General features: G+C 36.7%; 2 protein-coding genes across 3 annotated transcripts; both read right to left on the bottom strand.

The window, feature by feature from the left end:
• Window positions 1-2,799: 2,799 nt before the first annotated feature.
• Window positions 2,800-6,189, bottom strand: LOC105366580 (putative GTP cyclohydrolase 1 type 2 NIF3L1). Of its 2 annotated transcripts, none has more exons than XM_011505075.1 (3): window positions 5,790-6,189; window positions 4,403-4,673; window positions 2,800-3,307 (listed from the first exon to the last, which is right to left on the bottom strand). In XM_011505075.1, the coding sequence occupies exons 1-3, from the start codon at window positions 6,147-6,149 to the stop codon at window positions 3,036-3,038; spliced, it is 903 nt and encodes a 300-aa protein (XP_011503377.1). In that variant the 5' UTR covers window positions 6,150-6,189; the 3' UTR covers window positions 2,800-3,035. The 2 variants fall into 2 exon arrangements, with proteins under 2 accessions (XP_011503377.1, XP_011503378.1); XM_011505076.1 differs by having other exon boundaries at window positions 4,517-4,673.
• Window positions 6,190-6,387: 198 nt separating this feature from the next.
• LOC105366577 (cytosolic iron-sulfur assembly component 1) lies at window positions 6,388-7,879 on the bottom strand. Its single transcript, XM_011505073.1, has 2 exons — window positions 7,419-7,879; window positions 6,388-6,959 (listed from the first exon to the last, which is right to left on the bottom strand). Exons 1-2 carry the CDS (start codon window positions 7,872-7,874, stop codon window positions 6,411-6,413), a joined length of 1,005 nt encoding a protein of 334 aa, XP_011503375.1. The 5' UTR covers window positions 7,875-7,879; the 3' UTR covers window positions 6,388-6,410.
• Between the last annotated feature and the right edge of the window lie 10,479 nt (window positions 7,880-18,358).

Below are 18,358 nucleotides of genomic sequence, written 5' to 3'. Positions count from 1 at the left end.
GAAGTGCGCGCGGAGACGCCACGGAGGGAGAGAGAGAGAGAGAGAGAGAGAGAGAGAGAGAGAGAGAGAGAGAGAGAGCGCGACTGCGATAAGTGCTTTGGCTAGTTTGCTAGTTTTCATTGTTGGGTGCAACTTGGCGGCAATTGGACATATATATTTACAAGAGCTTACCGGAGCCCAACGAGCCGAGCCGCTTTTTTTCTTTAAGACTTATTGGCTATTATTTCGGTCCTATCGTGTCGTGTCCGATCCTCCTCCCGATATCAATCGGTCGCGGTTGTAGTATATTGCTAATACTCAAATCTTATTGGGTAACGCGTTATTGGAAATTCCAGGTGGGAAAGTCTTGTATTGGTAAGTCATCGGGGAGATAAGTAGGAAAATATATATTATGACTCATACCTTGCTATTCAAAATTGCTAAAGTGCAATTATATCTGGCTTCCGACATTTTCCATATGGGCGTCAGAGTGAAGTTGAAAAATTTATAAAAAGAAATTCAAGTTTTACACAGGAAATGCTGAATTACATGAAATATCGTATGTATTTAAGTCATTGCGAGTGGGGCGGCGGAGGGGGGGGGGGGGGGGGGGGGGGGGGGGGGGGGGGGGGGGAGGTTATAATAAAAAAAAAAATAGCATGCTACTCGCGGATCATGGCTAATAAAATATAATTCAAGAAAGTATTTCCTTTTAGAGAACTCTATAATATGCTGCGCGTAGTTAGTTATGATACTGGTAGAATTATTCAAGTTTAAATAACTACATTAATGCATATAATGCGAGATACAAGCAAATAATTAATAAATAAATAACATGAATGGAGAACGAGAGTTTGAAGCGCGTACTATTTGCGAAATTCTCCATTTGTAAATTAGAAAAATATCGATTAAAATTTCTAACACTTTTCTTTTTACTCTGTTTCTGGCTTTCTCCCTATATTTCTAGCTTATAATAGCGCAACAAGTACGATAGCGATAGATAACTACATCGATAAATAGTTAATTGCTTTTTTTTTCTCTCTGACTTTTCTACATTACGATTGGTATCTCCAATTTTTCAATATTCGGGAAATAATGTTTAAGCTACCGTCTCCTTTAAAGTATCTTTACAGAATTTTTATCTTCCATAGTTTTTAAAGTGCAATATTGCGATAAATTATTGCCTGTGTTTATGCTGCATAATCACGAGCGATACAAATTTTCATTTAATAAGAGAAGGTGTTTACAATGCCATTCCAAAATTCTTTTATTCAAGAAACATAAGTAAATGATAATAGAAATGCATGTAGTTTGATTTTTTTAATAATAAACTTAGTATGGGATTGATTTTCTTATTGATGCTAATTCCAATTGATATAAATGCTCCCGTGATAATAAACAAAAGCACTTGGCCAAAGTTTAAATAATGAAATTCACTAGACATTACTAATTTGTGCAAACAGATTCATTACGTTCGATGTATTTATTAAAAAAGAAAGTGCCTGCGTGCTTGAATTTTAAATGATAATATATTTATCGCCTATCAATACTTGATTCCACAACGCCGACACGAGTACCCACAGTGCTTCAAGCACCCTGCACATTCTGCCTATATTTTTGATATAATTGATAATAAAGCATTCAACGACGATAGAGAAAAATTTACTGGCTTTTAAGCTACGCGGCTAACTAATATATCGCACCTCTCACCCCTCCTCCTCCGCTACATTCACACTCGGCGTCCCACCGCAGCACCTAGAGCAATACGAAAATTCAATTTTCGATAGAGAGAGAGAGAGAGAGAGAGAGAGAGAGTACGCCTTAGCGGCGCGACGCACCGTTATAAAAAACGAAATTTCCACCGAGGAGGCACGGACGAGTGCGTATTCCCTTAAGCGACCGCAGCAGGCAATCAGCGGGGGAACGGTACCCGAGTGCCATTCGGGTGGAGTTCCCGGAAGGGCCGCGGAGGTGCTATTATAATCGGTCGGGCTCACGTGAAAAAATTTGGGAAAATCAAGGAAGATGCACCGTTGTACGATCCTCCCGTCGCCTCTTGGTCCCCCGGCGCAGCCGGTTGCGTTACCTCTCGCACACTGAGGGCTCGCGCGCGTCCCTCGCAGGATCCGGTTCTTGGCACAGTGGACGACCGGGCGCGCGCACGGGACCACGGAGAGAGAAGAAGGAGTGGGACAAGTCTCGGCAACAGCGGTGGCGGCGGCGATGGCGAGGGTGTTCCAGTTGGACCTTCCAGGCGGATCGTCCGCCTCGGGTGCTCCAGCTTTTCCTTAAACGCCAGGCCGCTCGATTTCACCGGTCACCCTTTACCGGACGTTTGCATAACCGCTAACTCGCGCCCTCGTTGCCCTGTCCAATTTACAGTAACGAACCCTCATTATAATGCAATGAATAAAGAGGCTGCTTATGCTAATTTGCCAGCCGCTGAATTGCGGGCGACTGACCGAGGAGGCGCATCACGACATTGCGCGCTAATTATTATCTTTGATCTGCGTGACTTTTTCCAACATTTGCCAATGTGTGTTGTTTATCGGATGGGACTGGAATGCAAAAGGTGTGCCGAAAAGCCACTACTCTCTAGGTATTTTAATGGTAACTCGGCTTCTTCCGAAAACCATTATTTCCTTGAGATATATGACTCGGCACTTTTCAATTCCAGTTTTACGCTCTTTAAAGCCCATTAATTATCTTTATCTTATCCGACTTGATGAGCAATAAACGTTCTTAATTCTAAATCGATACCTTGTAATACTAACGGCAACATTTGATTTATGCTAATTATAAATAACCACTAGTTCTCCCATTATTTTTCAATCCATGCATTTATTCACTTTGAGCATATATCACAAACATTATTAAAAATCTTACCAATATATGCCATCTGTTATACATAGTCTTGGCATTAAAAATAATCACACGTTGCAACATGTCACTAGCAATTTCAAGGTCCCGAGTTCTTTTCTCATCTGTCATAATCCACGTATAAACAAAGAACTGCATTGTTTATCCATAGTGTTTATCCATTGAAAATTAACGCCTCAAACGGTTTTCAGTGGATCCTCGTCTTGTACGGAGACGCTTATAGCAACAGCATTTTTCAATGCATCGCTCAATTTCTTAGCAAACACATGCTTTAAAAATCCACGCTCCGAATCCGAATGATTCGTCAAAATGACGCTGGTGCCTTTGTGAACAGCATCGAGGATATCGTGATGCAACATTTCGCCGGTCACGTACAGATCGGCCGATAATCCCTGCAGTACGGAAGTTCCAGCTCCAGCACATAAACCAACTTTGCTTACATATCCATCTGTATATAAAATATACAATGAATGTTATCGAATAATTTACGTTCAATAGTATATAAATCAATTTTTCCGGCGAATCATTTATTTTATTTAAATTTTCTAATTTTTTTTTGTTTTTTTTTTTTTGTTTTTGTTTTTGTTTTTGTTTGTTTTTGTTTTTTTTTGTTTAAAAACGCGTTTATAAAACGACTAAAAAAAAAAGAAAAAAAAATTATTAGATGGATATTTTATGTGAGCGACGGCGATACTTTGTAATGCTGTAAAATATTATAGCTATCGTTCAATTTATAAATTTTCAATTGTCATTGCTGAAAGTTTAATTAAATCTTAATTTGCCTATAACCGACTACTTAACCAACGATATAAAAAATATTACAGCATATTGAAAGTTCTCACTCGACGATCATTTTTAATATAAAGTTTTCTTTTAATACAACGCCCATTAAGATAAAGTGAATTTTTCCAAAGTAATGAATCAATCATCGCATTTAACTTACAATTAAAAGTACAATTAAATTCAATGCGCAACAATCGCATTCTCTCAAATTTATTAAAATTATTAATATTTATGTAGAAATTTCGAAACACGCGAAAGGATTAACATTTTCAACAATCTTTAGAATAATCTTAATAATTAAAGTAAATTTTAAAAAATTGTATACATTTATATGGTACGGCATAATATGCAATGTACCGACGGTATTTAATATTAAGCTGTGAGCATAATTTGATATGAATTTGCATACATAGATAATGAATGTAGTTATATTTATGGATTAATTAGAAAAAAAGCGTCAGTTATGTAAACGATAGATCGCGAAATATCAGTTTATTTTATTCCGATATACTGAACAATATATCGATAAAAATAATATATATATATATATATATATATATATATATATATATATATATTAATAATAAGTGGTAATACTATGCATTATTTGTAATTATTTGCTCTCTGTCTGTCTCTCTCTCTCTCTCTCTCTCTCTCTCTCTCTTATTAATTCAAGTGAAATAATATTATTAATGCACATAGAATAAATTGCTAACTAACCAGCATATTTAAAAAGATAGTATTTAAATGGGAATTTTACCCGAGTTTACTGCACGTGCTAAACGAACGTAATCAAGTCTCGTGTGATATTTAATTAGATTCACTGCTTCATCTACTGTAATTTTATTCTTCAAGGTACAGTATCTACCCATACCAATGCGAGGATCTTCTCCTGGTTCTATTGGATAACTTTCTTTTATATCAAAAGCAGAAGTCAGCCAATCATTGACTCCACCTTGAATCGAGTCAAAGGAAGTGTGCGGAGAATACAAGGCAATTTTATTTTCTAGACATTTGGCCACGATGCGCTCCTACGATTAATTAATATTAATTATGCAAAAACATTTATTAATTTAACAGATAATAATACCCATTTCACTTTTATACCAATTTCATTAATTTTAATTAATTCACTTTTACATAATTTCAAATTGATAAATATAACAACAACGATGCTTAAGGATATATTATTAATAGTACTAATTGACTACGTGCGCGCGCAATCCTAAGCGCAGACTTTCATAATACTTATGAAAAAAAAATTTAAAAAGCGGTACAACGTCAAACTGGATATAAATTGGATATATTAAAAACATCCGAGTCTTATTAAATTTATAAATTCAAATGAAATTATTATATTTATACAATTTTTGTTAAATGAAAGTGATAATTGGCAAACCGCTTAATTTATTAGTACTCGGTTTTAGTATTTGACTATTTGATAAATCGAATCAAAAATATTAAATAATAGAAATAAGAAAGAAGCTGTATAAAAAAAGAAAAAGAAAAAAGAAAAAAACGGTAATCTATGGCAACAATTGGAACAAAAATGTACTTGAAGATTAACTTCATGATTAATGATTTTCATTGTACTCTTATTATTATTAATTGGAAGTTTGTACGTATTTATTTGCGAACTTTGCATATTTATCCCCATTGACTTTTTTACTCCGATTGAAAAAAAGAGCGATGATCGATGGAATATTATAACTGTATAAGTAGGATGATTTTCTCTAGCATACGATACAACGGAGTAATAATGAAATAATGAAAAAGTAATGAAAAAGACGGAAAATTTGAATGCATCGACCATCAATTTTAACTCCAGGAGCACTTCTTCTTCATCGTCGCGATTCACGAAATAATTGAAAGCCACCTTGGCTCGGACACATCATTACTCTCAATAATCAAACAATTATATTTTACACGAATTAAAGACTAATTTTACAATTTCTTTACAAAGTTCAAATATCTCCAGTTATATGTTGTACTTTCAATTATTACACGTATAAAATTTATTGCATTTTTATTAAATAGCCCACTGATATATTATTATAATTATAAATCTTTACCTGTAAATGTACAGCAAATTTACATTAGCATAGTAATGAAATTAAGAAAAATTAAAGAACTGAGATAAAATGTACCTTCCATGTGTTGGTAGTGACGGTTCTTAAAGCCTTAAATATTGGTGGATGATAGGAGATGATCATATCAGTTTGTATATCGATCGCTTCTTGCATGACTTTTTCCGTCAAATCATTGGTTAATAAAATATGAGAAATATTCTTTGGCTCGGTAGGTTCAATAAGTAATCCTACATTGTCCCATGATGCGGCATACGTTATATTTGCATAAGAATTAAGTGAATTAATAACTTCCCCTAATGCTAGTCCTTTTTTATTATAAGTACTCATGTCGCAAGTTGTATATGCTTTTTGCAGAAGCTTCTGTGCAAATTGAGTTTTATGACTGAATTTTAAAACTCTGAATAAGAATCCAAACATTTATTATGTTCCTTGAAACAAATAATAAATTTTTATACTTTTTTTTCTTCTTCTTTTCCTTTCTTTTTCGTAATAACAACAATTGATATTATACATTTCATACATAGTTCAGTGTCAATGAATTAGTGAGAATCGATGAGGATTAGGATATTATATGAAACAAAATTAAGAACAAAAAATTTTTTTTTTTCTTTTTTTTTTTTTTTAGAAAATAACAATAAAAGTATATATTTTCAATAATATATAGAATTTTTACACAATTTAATCACTGTAAGTCCAAACTTTTACAGTCCCATCGTCACTTGCTGAAACTATTAAGCCTGGTATACATGGATTCCATTGCGAGCAGTTGACATCTTGAGTGTGGGCATTGTCCATACTACAAACTAGGCTAAATGTTGGCTGATGTATATCAGAATCACCTTCTTCGCGAAATACCCTTATTATATCGTCTCCGCATGCGGTTACGATTAAACCAGTTTTTTTACACCAATCTACGTCATAGATAGTTCTGGAATGATAGCCAGACAAGGTACAAACGCACTTCCAAATTGGCTCGTTGTCGGGTGTAGGTATGCCCACTTCGTTACCAGGTTTGTACTCCTGCCATATTTTTAAAGTTTTATCATCGCTACAAGTCACCAATCTATCACCCGTTCTATCGAAAGACAAACTCCAAACAGTCGACGTGTGAGATACGAGACTCGACGCACAAATCCAGTGATTGGTGTGTTGTTCCATGTCAAAAATCTTGACGGTATCGTCATAGCTTGCAGATGCAAGAATCAACTTGTCCGGATGCCACTTTACCTGTAATTATTAAATAAATATAACAAATTTTGTTATTTACATCATGTAATTGTGTCTTAATGAATCATTGATTTCCATCAATTTTGTGTTTAATTTTTACTCAATATTTTACATATAAGACAGAATTCTTAATTAACAGCAATATTATAAGATAAAACTATTTTAAAGTTATTTTAAAGTTAAACGTTATCCATTTAAGAGATTTTTATCAATTTTAATTAACAAGAGCTCATCAAATTATACATTATCTTTAATATCGTAGTTTAATGTTAATTTTGTCCATTTTTAATTATAAACTCATGACCAGTTAACAACTACTACTTTAAGAAACATTAAAACCCACATTATAAAAGTTGATACTCGATTCTGAATTATACTATTCAGCTAAAAAAAAACACCTTTTTATTTTTGACAATCGTAAGAGAAAATATAAAAAATATTATTTATTAATATAGATACCTTTTTTACATCTTGGGTATGCGCATTTATAACATCTTCGCACTCGTATTCATCAACGCCCATACCCCAAACCCACACAGATTTATCACGACTACAGGTCGCTAAATAATTACCACAAACAGACCAACTAACACTCTTTACTTCATTCTCGTGACCCTCCAATGTGGTATTACACTCAAATTGTCCTGATTTTTGATCCCAGATCGCTACAGTGGCATCAAAACTTGCCGATGCAATGTAATTGCCACAAGGGGACCAAGAGACCTCCCTAATAGTTCTTGTATGCGCCTCGGTTAATATGGTCTTAATAACCCATTTAGATTTGTCGTGCGTCCAGATTCTAATAGTTTTATCTTCGCCGCACGATGCTATCGATTCACCCGAAGGATGCCAACAAACATTCCAAACTCTCCCTTTGTGTCCAACCAGGTTTTGTTGCAGTTCCAGCAAACCCATTTTATCTGAAACAATTACGAGTACTTGACTTTACAAAACTTGGTTGAGACACAAAGTAGGGAAGGGAATATTTGCATTAAAATAAATGCATTTTTTTTCCTTTTAAATATTACACGAGTGAAAAAAAATATATATAACCATTAATATATTAAGGAACCTGCATAATAATATTCACATAAATAGCATTAAAAGTAAAGTGGTAAAATTATTTGATTAGGTCTCAAACGTACTTGCAATCAAACAAATTACTAATTAATACAATTATTGTGCACGCAAGCATGTACTCGCCTATATGCATAAATATGCAATGCGAGCGCGAGACATACACACTAGTGCCCATGCACATATATATATATATATATATATATATATATATTATATGTGTGCGCTTTTATATGCACGAATGTGTATATAGATATATGTCTATATATATATATATATATATATATATATATATATATATATGTATGTATGTTTATAGGAAGCTTATCATTTACATGGAGTATAAACACAAAATGAAATAATCGACTAAATAATATAAAAATTTTATCACATTAATAAAGAAATGGAAATTGGAACGAAATGTAGATAACACCGAGTGCTACGTGTAGGTTATGATCGAAATGACGAGACTTACGAAAAGCGATTCCAATAAATTGGAACGAACTGCCTCGACTCCTTAAAATACACCACTCATCCAAAAAAACTGTATCACCTGCTCACAATAACAACGATTACCATCTATCATGTAAAAATTGATTAATACCTCTCAAAAAAATTCAACAATACAACATAGATAATAATAATAATACTAAGTAATAATAATCCAACGAAACTTGAATTGCTCTAACCAGCCAGTCATCCGCGGTCGGACGTTTTCTCGGATTTTGCGCAGACTCAACCTCGTGCCGACTGATCCCCGTGCGCGCGCTCGTTTCAAACTTTCAGCGACTCTCCGCGTTCGAGTATAACGTCGGGGGCGGGAAAGTCGCCGATCGAGACACGAGACGAGCAATGGGGCGCTACCTCGAGACACCGCACCATCCTACCACTCACCACCCACTGTCACTCGACGCTCTCCTATTTCGTCTCTTGGTGCATCTTTACTTGGCGGCCTTTACTTTAGCCGTTAATAATCGAATCTTTTTTACGACACTATCGACAGTTATTATAAACGCACGTGTCAACTTTCGACAAAGATACACCACTCGCGCATTCGTTAGTAATGTCGAGTGTTCAAAAAATTATTATTATTATATGCACTAATATTATATGTCAAATATACTTATTAGATTACTTTTATTAGATAATGTAGTTGAATGTGTTATTTGACCAACCAGTTTTTGTTCTAAAACACTGCATACGACGAGTATTATCGGAAACTTCTTGAATTTAACAGTAAACAGTACAAATGCTTAATGTTTTGTCTACTATAGAGCATTAAATTATATTATTGCACACTCGAGTATTGATATTTAATAATCGACACATAAAATCTGCACATAACGCATTATTTCTTATCTTCTAATTGTTGTATGAAAAAGCGTATATACTATATACAATATCATCGAATAATTTCTACGTAAATCCATTAACATGGTGATGACGGCATGACAATGGATGGTGAGTGATAGGATGGCGCGGTTCCTCGCGTTAGCCTCGAGGTAGCGCCCCATTGCTCGTCTCGTGTCTCGATCGGCGACTTTCCCGCCCACGACGTTATACTCGAGCGCGGAGAGCCGCTGAAAGTTTGAAACGAGCGGGCGGACGGGGATCAGTCGGCACGAGGTCGACGCCAGCACACTTCGAAAAATCCGAATAAATCAGCGCCAAACGAGTATTGCATCGTTGCTGCAGTCGGCAAGGAAGGAGTCCGTTGGTTCGGCCGCTTGGCTCCGACGGAGCGCACAAAAGACGGAAAGAGGAACGGCGACGACGCGTCGGCGGTGCGATGGGGGAGGTGAGCCGACAGGCGGAACGAGCCTCTCGGTCGAACCCCTTGATTGATTGTCACGCGCCCTTCCTCGACGCACAAAAATGGAAGGAGCTAAGAAATATTCGGTTCTTCTCCATTCGGCGATCGTCAGTCACACGGGGCCACGACAGCCTCGGCCAGTCCTTGCTCCTCGTACGAGTGTAACCGGCTGCTTCCGAGGGCAATTTGTCGGTGGTTCGGTATCGCGGCGCCACCCGAGTCGCACAGCCGGTCAGCCGATGAAAATTATATGTCGGAGAAGCGAGGAACCGGCCCTCCAGGACGCCCAGCCTCGGACGAGCGAAGAGGACGTTTAAGGGGGATCGAGAACGCTCCGACACCGGCAAGTTCACCTTCGCGTCACCCCAAGCTTGAAACGACGGTACCACCCCGGGCTTTACCTCGGCTTCTGCTCTTCTCTCGTTTCCAGAAGTCAACTTCCGGTGTCACGAGCTACACTCGACGAGTGTGCGTATCGTACGTGCGAGAGTGGGCATTTGCACGTACGCTCGTACGTACGCGCGCCCACACAAACACGCGCGCGCACACACACAGAGAGAGAGAGAGAGAGAGAGAGAAAGACAAATCAGCAAGAAGAAATCGCTTGAAATCTAAGAGGCAAACTATTTATAACCTATCTCTTACCAGTAGGGGAGGTGGTGGTGGTGGCGGTGGTGGTGGTGGCGTTGGGATGTAACTGGTGGTGGTGGTGGTGGTGGTGGTGGTGGTGGTGGTGGTGTGGTGGTGGTGGAGGCGGGGGGAGCGCATATCCTAGGGAAGCATATTCTTGATTTAATCTCCCGAATAGTTCGCATTATGGTGTGCGAAACGTGTTGAAGTTAATTTGCCAAAAATTTTGCTATACGTACGTGCAGTGCATTGCCGAATTCCAAGGTCATTGATAATTAAATGCCATCGTGATAGAGCGTTGAAGCCTACGATAGAAACGAACGATTAATAATGTATTAGATTATGGTAAAAGTTGGTTGGACTGACGGACGCCGATTTAATATCGTAAATTGTCCTCTCGCGTCGGCCTCGTACGTATGTATGTATGCATGCATGTATTGTCAATTATAACGAGCGGTGGATTTGCACAAAAGACTCGTTTAAAGTCGCCGGTCTCGAGTCAAGCACATAGCTTTAACTAACTAGGCAAAAAAGGTCGTGGTGTGAGTATTGGCGGGAAGACGGGGGAGGGCTTGGCGTTTCAACATCCGGCCTAATTCACTGTTAGAGTCTATTATTATCACTATATTGCTTGCGAGTAAGAGCATAGATAAATAATAAAAGGGCACGAAAGCTTGCAAAACATTGAGATATCAACTGAAAATGAAAATTCGTAAGAGCAGTTAAAGGATAGCACTCTCTCTCTCTCTCTCTCTCTCTCTCTGTGTGTGTGTGTGTGTGTGTGTGTGTGTGTGTGTGTGTGTGTAAGAGAGAGAGAGAGAGAGAGAGAATGTTAGGCGTACGGATAGACACGGAGTCCAGAGAGGCAGTCGAGTCGCCTTGACCAGCGCTCGGATTAATAATTACGTCTCTTTCTATCCGCCGTACGCTGTGGTTTGGTCTTGAGGGGCGAAAGGACATAAGATCGTCCTGAAAAATACACCTTCGACATTACAATCTACATACACCCAAAAAATAATCTTGTCTCGGAGACCCGACAAATACCAGGCAAAATTAATGGACGATGATCGTGCGAGGAGCATTGATGGTAGCTATGTTGGTGACTCGCGAATGCAATTTTCTCTTTGTTTGCGAGCTTCGATTTACCCATGAACGCTACGATGTAAGTGAACGGTCTCTGAAATACCATAGACCAACAGGGATATTTTATGGAGGGGGGACTATGTTCAAAATATACGGCTTTTTATAAATACCTAAGGTATTGTAATGAGCCGACATGAAGTCGAATTGAAGGCGAATTGAAGCCGACTTGAAGTCGAATTGAAGGCGAATTGAAGCCGAATTGAAGCCGAATTGAAGCCGAATTGACTGACTGCATTGGGACTGTAATTAGATATGCGTATAGATTTCAATGGCTAAGAAATTCTTTATGAAATTATGTTTGAAATTGCATGCAATGTTGCACACGCGATCCTTGGAATAATTCTACCTTGTCATTACTATTCGCAATCGAATAATGTGAGGAAGATATTACAATATCTTGGACGGCTACGAGAATATTCGTTTACTAAATTGCAATATTTACGTATAAAATATGTAAAAATTCCACTTTACCGACTATAAAGCAGAAAAGTTCTTTTCTACGAAACTCCTCACCGCACACTCAACGAGCTATTATTACATTTAGGTAACGAAAGGAATAACATTGAACGTGATATACGATACGAGACTTCCGGGATATCGAATAAATCATTTGTGTTTTAAGTGTTGTGAGTGAAAAATCCGATATTATCGTTAATTAAACGCACTCTATTTATGATTTATGAGACGATGACTGTACGTTTTCCAAGATCTTGCTTATGACACATTTTATACATTTAAACGAAATTTTCAACATTTCAAGTACTCTTTTTAGTAAGATTGAATACGTAGGGGCGGTGCTCGTTGATCTTCCATCGTTCCATTATTCATGTTAAAAATATATATTTTATTCAAATTAATGATAAGATTAATACTTTGACCAGTGTGACATTATTGTGAATCGTGCTACTCAAAGTCCATATAGTTTTTCAAGTTTCACATAGATAACGTCGTGTATTCTTTATAATTGTCGTTATTTCGTTATTGATTCTCCCAATTCACGGTTCTTTCAACTATAAAAATTACAATAATCAATGAGAATTTTATCAACAGTAATGATTGATCGAATTTAATTAGTTAAATTCTCTGTTAATTAATAGGATCATTTTATAAACACAATTGAACTTTTTAGACTCTCCATTCATGATTTGTCATTAATAAAAATAAAAATTTGAACGCTGCTGGTTCTAAATTAATAAATATACAAGTTTATTTAATACAATAGTGAACTTTTTTCTTTCTTTCTTTCTTTCTCGTTATTCTAATAACTGTGGTATAATAAAAACTGAGTAAATGTTATTTATGTAATTATTTTATTAAAAATGAATGTTCAAGATATTTTGAAAGAAATTATGAATAAATTAAAAAATCGAATGCTTTCGGTGTGCATTTATTATTGTTATTCTTAGAACCGCATAAATCGATGCTCATCGAATATAATCTCATGTTTTAAAGCGAACATTTGTAATTCATGATTTTATAAATATTTTTAAATCAAGTGGAAGTAAGGATAGCGATTATTGAGCGAATTAAAAGTTTAAACAATTGCAATTCATGACAAAATGAATTTGTGATGTACGCACCAACAATCGAGCTAAAATCTTAGATTAGACAAACATTATAGAGTAATGAGAGTGATGTTAATGTTAAATATCGATTGCCCTTAGTCAATCATTTTCTGATTTTTATTAATAAAACTTTCAATGTGCTTATAGGTTATGTGTACATCTGACACCGAACATCGCAATTTTTATAAAATTGTTTTAAAATGACAGATCGAATTTATTTTCAATTACGTATTACACTTATAATAATAGTAATAATAATTGTTATTGTTATTAAATTTATATACTATTGCATAGTGGATGGCATATAATTTAGGAAATTAATATTCAAAATGTTCAATTTCCGCTTAAAAATATTTTTGATTACTCGTAATCTCCTACCTCGGTTACTAGGATCGAAGTAGCCGGTAAAGCGAATGTCATTAAGCTACAGAGAGAGAGAGAGAGAGAGAGAGAGAGAGAGAGAGAGAGCCTCCACTTTTTCTAACATAAATTATTAATTTTATTCGGCTTTCGTACGTGCACTTTGGCATAATAAATCCGCATCGTGAGAAAGGAAAAAAAAAACTCAAGTCTATTTTTATTACGCAGATTGTGCGAACGTGCGCTTATAAATTTCGCAGGACGAAACAAAGCTAGAATTTGAATCGATGCCGTTATTATATTCGCAGCTTTTCCACGTATTTAAAATATTCTATTTCAAGTGACAATGGCAAGAAACTTATATTGCAGATATAAAGTTGCAACGAACATTTATGTAAATTTTTAAGAATCTTTACCGTTTTCATTCCACGTATTCTATTATTTAATCGACAATGTGATTTTTTTATTTTGTAGCAAATAATTTTCTTATTAATACCGATTTTTATAATGACGTAAAAATATTCGTATTTTTACGAATCTTAACATTTTTTTAAGGAGAGTAGTTTATAAATGCGTGTATGTGCCCCCTCGCTTTATTTTTTCTTTTTTTTTCTAAATTATAACGACTTTCTTCTTCAATCGTTTTGAAATATAAAATTATCGTACCAAAAATATATGATATGACCAGTGAGTAGCCACTTCATCGCGAAATCGAGATGCCCTTATCGATTATATTCGAATTTATATTACAATATATCAATATTTTAAGACGTAAATCGTTTTTATAAGCGTAAACGTAATGCAAAACAAATCCGTACTAAAATTAATTACGGACAAATGGAGATTAACCGTACCTCGCTAATAACGGTAAATATTATGGAAAAATTCATTAAAGTAGCATTATAAGGTATTAATTATTCGTGCTACCTCATTAAAATAATTATCCAATAATATGCAATGTATGCTTGTATTACAATAATAAATAAACAAGCCCAATGTAACTGAAACTTTTAAAAGAAATTTGTTTATTAAGAAATCATTGTCAAATGAAAAATATCTACAGTTAATCGGAGCAATGGGCAACGTCACTACTACCAGTAGAAGACAACGAATTATTCAAATGCCGGTAATTTTTTATTTATTTATATATTTATTTATTTATTTATTTATTATTATTTTTTAAATATTAACTGTACCGCCGATGTAGATTATAAGTACGATCGCACGCGAAATTTCGAGGTTAGAATTTTTGTCACCTTGCCGTTTTTAATTGCCTAATTTAACCGTTTGGGCGAGAATATTTTACAAATTAACATACATTAGCATAGAATATATATATATATATATATATATATATATATATATATATGTGTGTGTGTGTATATAACTGCGAAAAGATATGCACCAAATGCGAAGCTAATAAGCCTTAGCTCGTTGCCATTAGCGCATATTCTTGGAGTTAGCATATGCGTTAGAGAGACAGTTAGGGTATTAATTTTGTTATGATACATCGTGGCGTATCATCACAATACGACACCCAATCTAAATTCAACATAACTCTCGAAACTCAAGTCGTCACATAAGATGCAGAATTCTGGAGTTGAATGGTATTTGAAGAAATCATAATTTACTACAGTTCTGATGTTAAGTAGTCGCCTCGTATCACCGTCAACCCACATAAATGTCCAACACATTTGCCTCTTGGTTTTCCATGTATGTGATACTGCACCCACACCACGATACAGGCTATTGGGAGATGTGAAAAGTCTCTCAAAAGGATAGTGGCCAGCCAATCGACGATTTAACGCCCGATGAATCCGCGAGCGAATTCTGGTATCGCGGCTGTAAGAAAATCGCGCGACTCTCGCGTTACGTTTTGTTGAGAAATCGCGAGCTGCGGGACTGGCGATGTCGCGGATTTTCTTAGGAGAAGGGCTCGGTTTTCGCGATAAGCTTGTGTAACCGCTCCAAGATCCTCGCCGATAAGAATTATGTGACATAGACGGTGAATCTTGCCATCGTCGTTGCCCAAGGAGAGCACGTTTTTATAGCAACGTTCATGCGCGATTTCGCGTTTTACAAAAACGGACCTTCGGCCTTTCTGCCTCGTTCGCGATGAAGCGACTTATTATTTTTATAAGTATGAAAATGATTATCGTATTGAATGTTATGTAATATGAATGAACAATGAGTAGATGGGATGCTTTTGACATATGAATGCTGGTTTATGTTGTAACTTGCCTATTAATGGAAAATACATAGGTTCATTGATTTATAAGGTTCAAGGTACAGGGAACGAACGTGCATGCACAATTAATTTAAATACCTAATATCGGAAACATTATTTTTATTTACTAAAATTATTATTACATTCATGGGAATGTATTATAGAAATGTAAATACACTGTCACAAGTGTATTTTATACATTTTCTTGATGTAATGAGCAAACAGTTTCGTACGATCATTTAAAGGTCTTGAAATTCTTGACATTATCTCGAATACTGAAAACGGTGTTATTTATTTTTGACGTTAAATGATTTTTTATCTTTTGAAAATTATTTTTATTCTTGCCTCGTATGTACTCGTTATTTTCAACTTACGTATTTGAAAAATGTATGCTTCAAGTTCGTTGCGATGTGAATTTAAGGTTTAAATACGCTGGAAAATGGTATGATAAAATGAGGAAATAATTTGTCGAATTATCAAATTGTCAAATTGCTGATTAAAAGTGTACAAAATTACACTGTAATTATTGAATAGAAAAGTACTAAATATACATGTAATTAATGTTAAGGTAAAGGTATCGTAAAAATCGTTGTCGTCGTCGTTGTCGTGGTTGTTATCGTATTTTGTTGTTATTGTTTTTTGTTTTTTGTTTTTTTTTTTGCATCGATCGAGCGAATCGGATGGATTTTTAATGTCTTTAAAATGTGATACGAATTATTCGGTTAAAATTAAAATTACCGATTTACTAATCGAGCAAGTAATGATTGGTGTTGAAGATAATTTATTTGTTTGTTTTCGTTAAAAATTTCGTTAAAAAATCGTTAAACAATTGATTGCCCGCCCATCAATCCTTTAGCATTTACACAGGCTGACATTTTACATGAAGAATGAATTGTTCATTAAGGTAAACGCTAATACATGTGCCATTCGAACCTAGCCCGAAGAACACTATCCGCTTGGCGATTTATTGTGCTAGAATAAACATGAAAAATGACATAAATTATATAAATAATGTAATATTAATGGGGAATTATATAATCACACCGAAACTGTGTGTTGCAGTAAAAATGAGACCTGCACGCGTACGATTTGCTTTAATTTAATTAATCCGAGATGTTATACGAGAAATTATACGAATTACTGCACGATTATTGCATCGCAAGCAAAAGATCGCTCTTTTAATACAGTTAATTCTTGGCTGTCTCCATTGAGCATAATATAATATAATATAATATATACTCTTGCAGCGTCAAATTCTCTTTCAAAAAGACCAGATCTGGAAAGTTGATTGATATAAATGCTTCATCGACTAATGGAATAAACCCTATAATATTCCTACTCAATTAGTAATGAGTCAGCGGAGTCACTGGCATCCCTGCGAAAAGTCGCAATGCCCCTACATTGGCAGTAGATCTATCCCCAAGCATTCCAACGTGGGTGTGTGTGTGTGCGCGCGTGCGTGCGTGCGTGCGTATGAATGCCGAAGTGCAACCGACCGACCACCGTAGCGAACGTGAGCGAAAGGTCAGGTCGGCAATTAAGGCGTCGGCCGACTACTACCGAGCGACGAAAGAATCGAAAAAGAAAGCGGCGACGGTCGGGAATCGGGGGACCGGAAGGACAATCGATGCCGGGGCCTCGGTTTGGGCGGGAGGGCGAGAGGGAGAGGGCCGTGCTACAGTGTCTGCCATCGAAGCCGTTCGTCCGCGTGCGATCGTTAGAGCCATGGGACGGCAATGGAGAATCCGAGGAGGAGATGACGAGAGAATGAGCGGGAGTGGGAATGGCGAGTGAGAGAGAGAGAGAGAGAGAGAGAGAGAGCCGAGGTGGAGGAGGAAGAGGAAGAGTAGGGCCACGGCCTTGAGAAATTCGGCGCGTGCCGGCGCTCAGTTCGGCTTGAATTCGGTGCGACGACAGACTTGGGCGCGCGAACGCGATAAGCCCTTATGAAAAAAGGCCGCGGCAAGGTAACGAACGTACGCCGCATTTCCAGCTTATGGGGTTATCTGTCTCGACGTCCAGTGTGCGCGTGTTCCGTGCGTGCGCTTTTCCGTAATCGCGGTGGGGGTTTGGTGGAAGGGGGATGGGGTGGGGGGGAGGGGGGTTAGAAACCGTCTGCGGAGTTTACGAGGAGGTGGTGTGCGTAGTTTTGGCGTTCGTCGGCGCTAGTAACTTTTCAGATGCCCACGAGTGTCGACGTCGCAGGTGTCGTCCTTCTTGTCTAACTCCTTTTCTTTTACGCTAATCGCGAGCCTCGAGGGACGTTTAATCGTCCGCCAAGTGCCTTGGCCACCGTATCATCGTCTAACTTTTTCGTAAGCCGAGAACCAAGAGTATGCATTAAAATTACATTTGTCGTTAATTTATGGCGTGCTCCCTCCTCCCGCCGTACGTTGTTTTTTTTATTATTATTATCGTCATCGTTATCATTGTCATCATCATCGTCGTTGTTATTTGTTATTATCATTATTATTGTTATAGCTATTATAATTTTGTTGTTGTTGTATGTTGTTTGTTGTTTGTTGGATACCTTTGGCTGGCGAGCCTCGTATTTGGCATCGAGGGTCGTTGGGTGGGGGGGGGG

The sequence above is a fragment of the Ceratosolen solmsi genome, unplaced genomic scaffold (assembly GCF_000503995.2).
Source record: "Ceratosolen solmsi marchali unplaced genomic scaffold, CerSol_1.0 scaffold16, whole genome shotgun sequence".
Taxonomy (NCBI): Eukaryota; Metazoa; Arthropoda; class Insecta; order Hymenoptera; family Agaonidae; genus Ceratosolen; species Ceratosolen solmsi.
This window is presented reverse-complemented; position numbering and strand designations above follow the sequence as displayed.

Excerpts from the sequence above, each read along its gene's own strand:
- LOC105366580 (XM_011505075.1), bottom strand. The coding sequence starts at position 6,149 with ATGTTTGGATTCTTATTCAGAGTTTTAAAATTCAGTCATAAAACTCAA. Across the intron at positions 4,674-5,789 it reads TCACTACCAACACATGGAAG|GAGCGCATCGTGGCCAAATG; the intron begins GTACATTTTATC and ends AATTAATCGTAG. Across the intron at positions 3,308-4,402 it reads AGCACGTGCAGTAAACTCGG|ATGGATATGTAAGCAAAGTT; the intron begins GTAAAATTCCCA and ends TTTTATATACAG.
- LOC105366577 (XM_011505073.1), bottom strand. The coding sequence starts at position 7,874 with ATGGGTTTGCTGGAACTGCAACAAAACCTGGTTGGACACAAAGGGAGA. Across the intron at positions 6,960-7,418 it reads ATACCCAAGATGTAAAAAAG|GTAAAGTGGCATCCGGACAA; the intron begins GTATCTATATTA and ends TAATAATTACAG.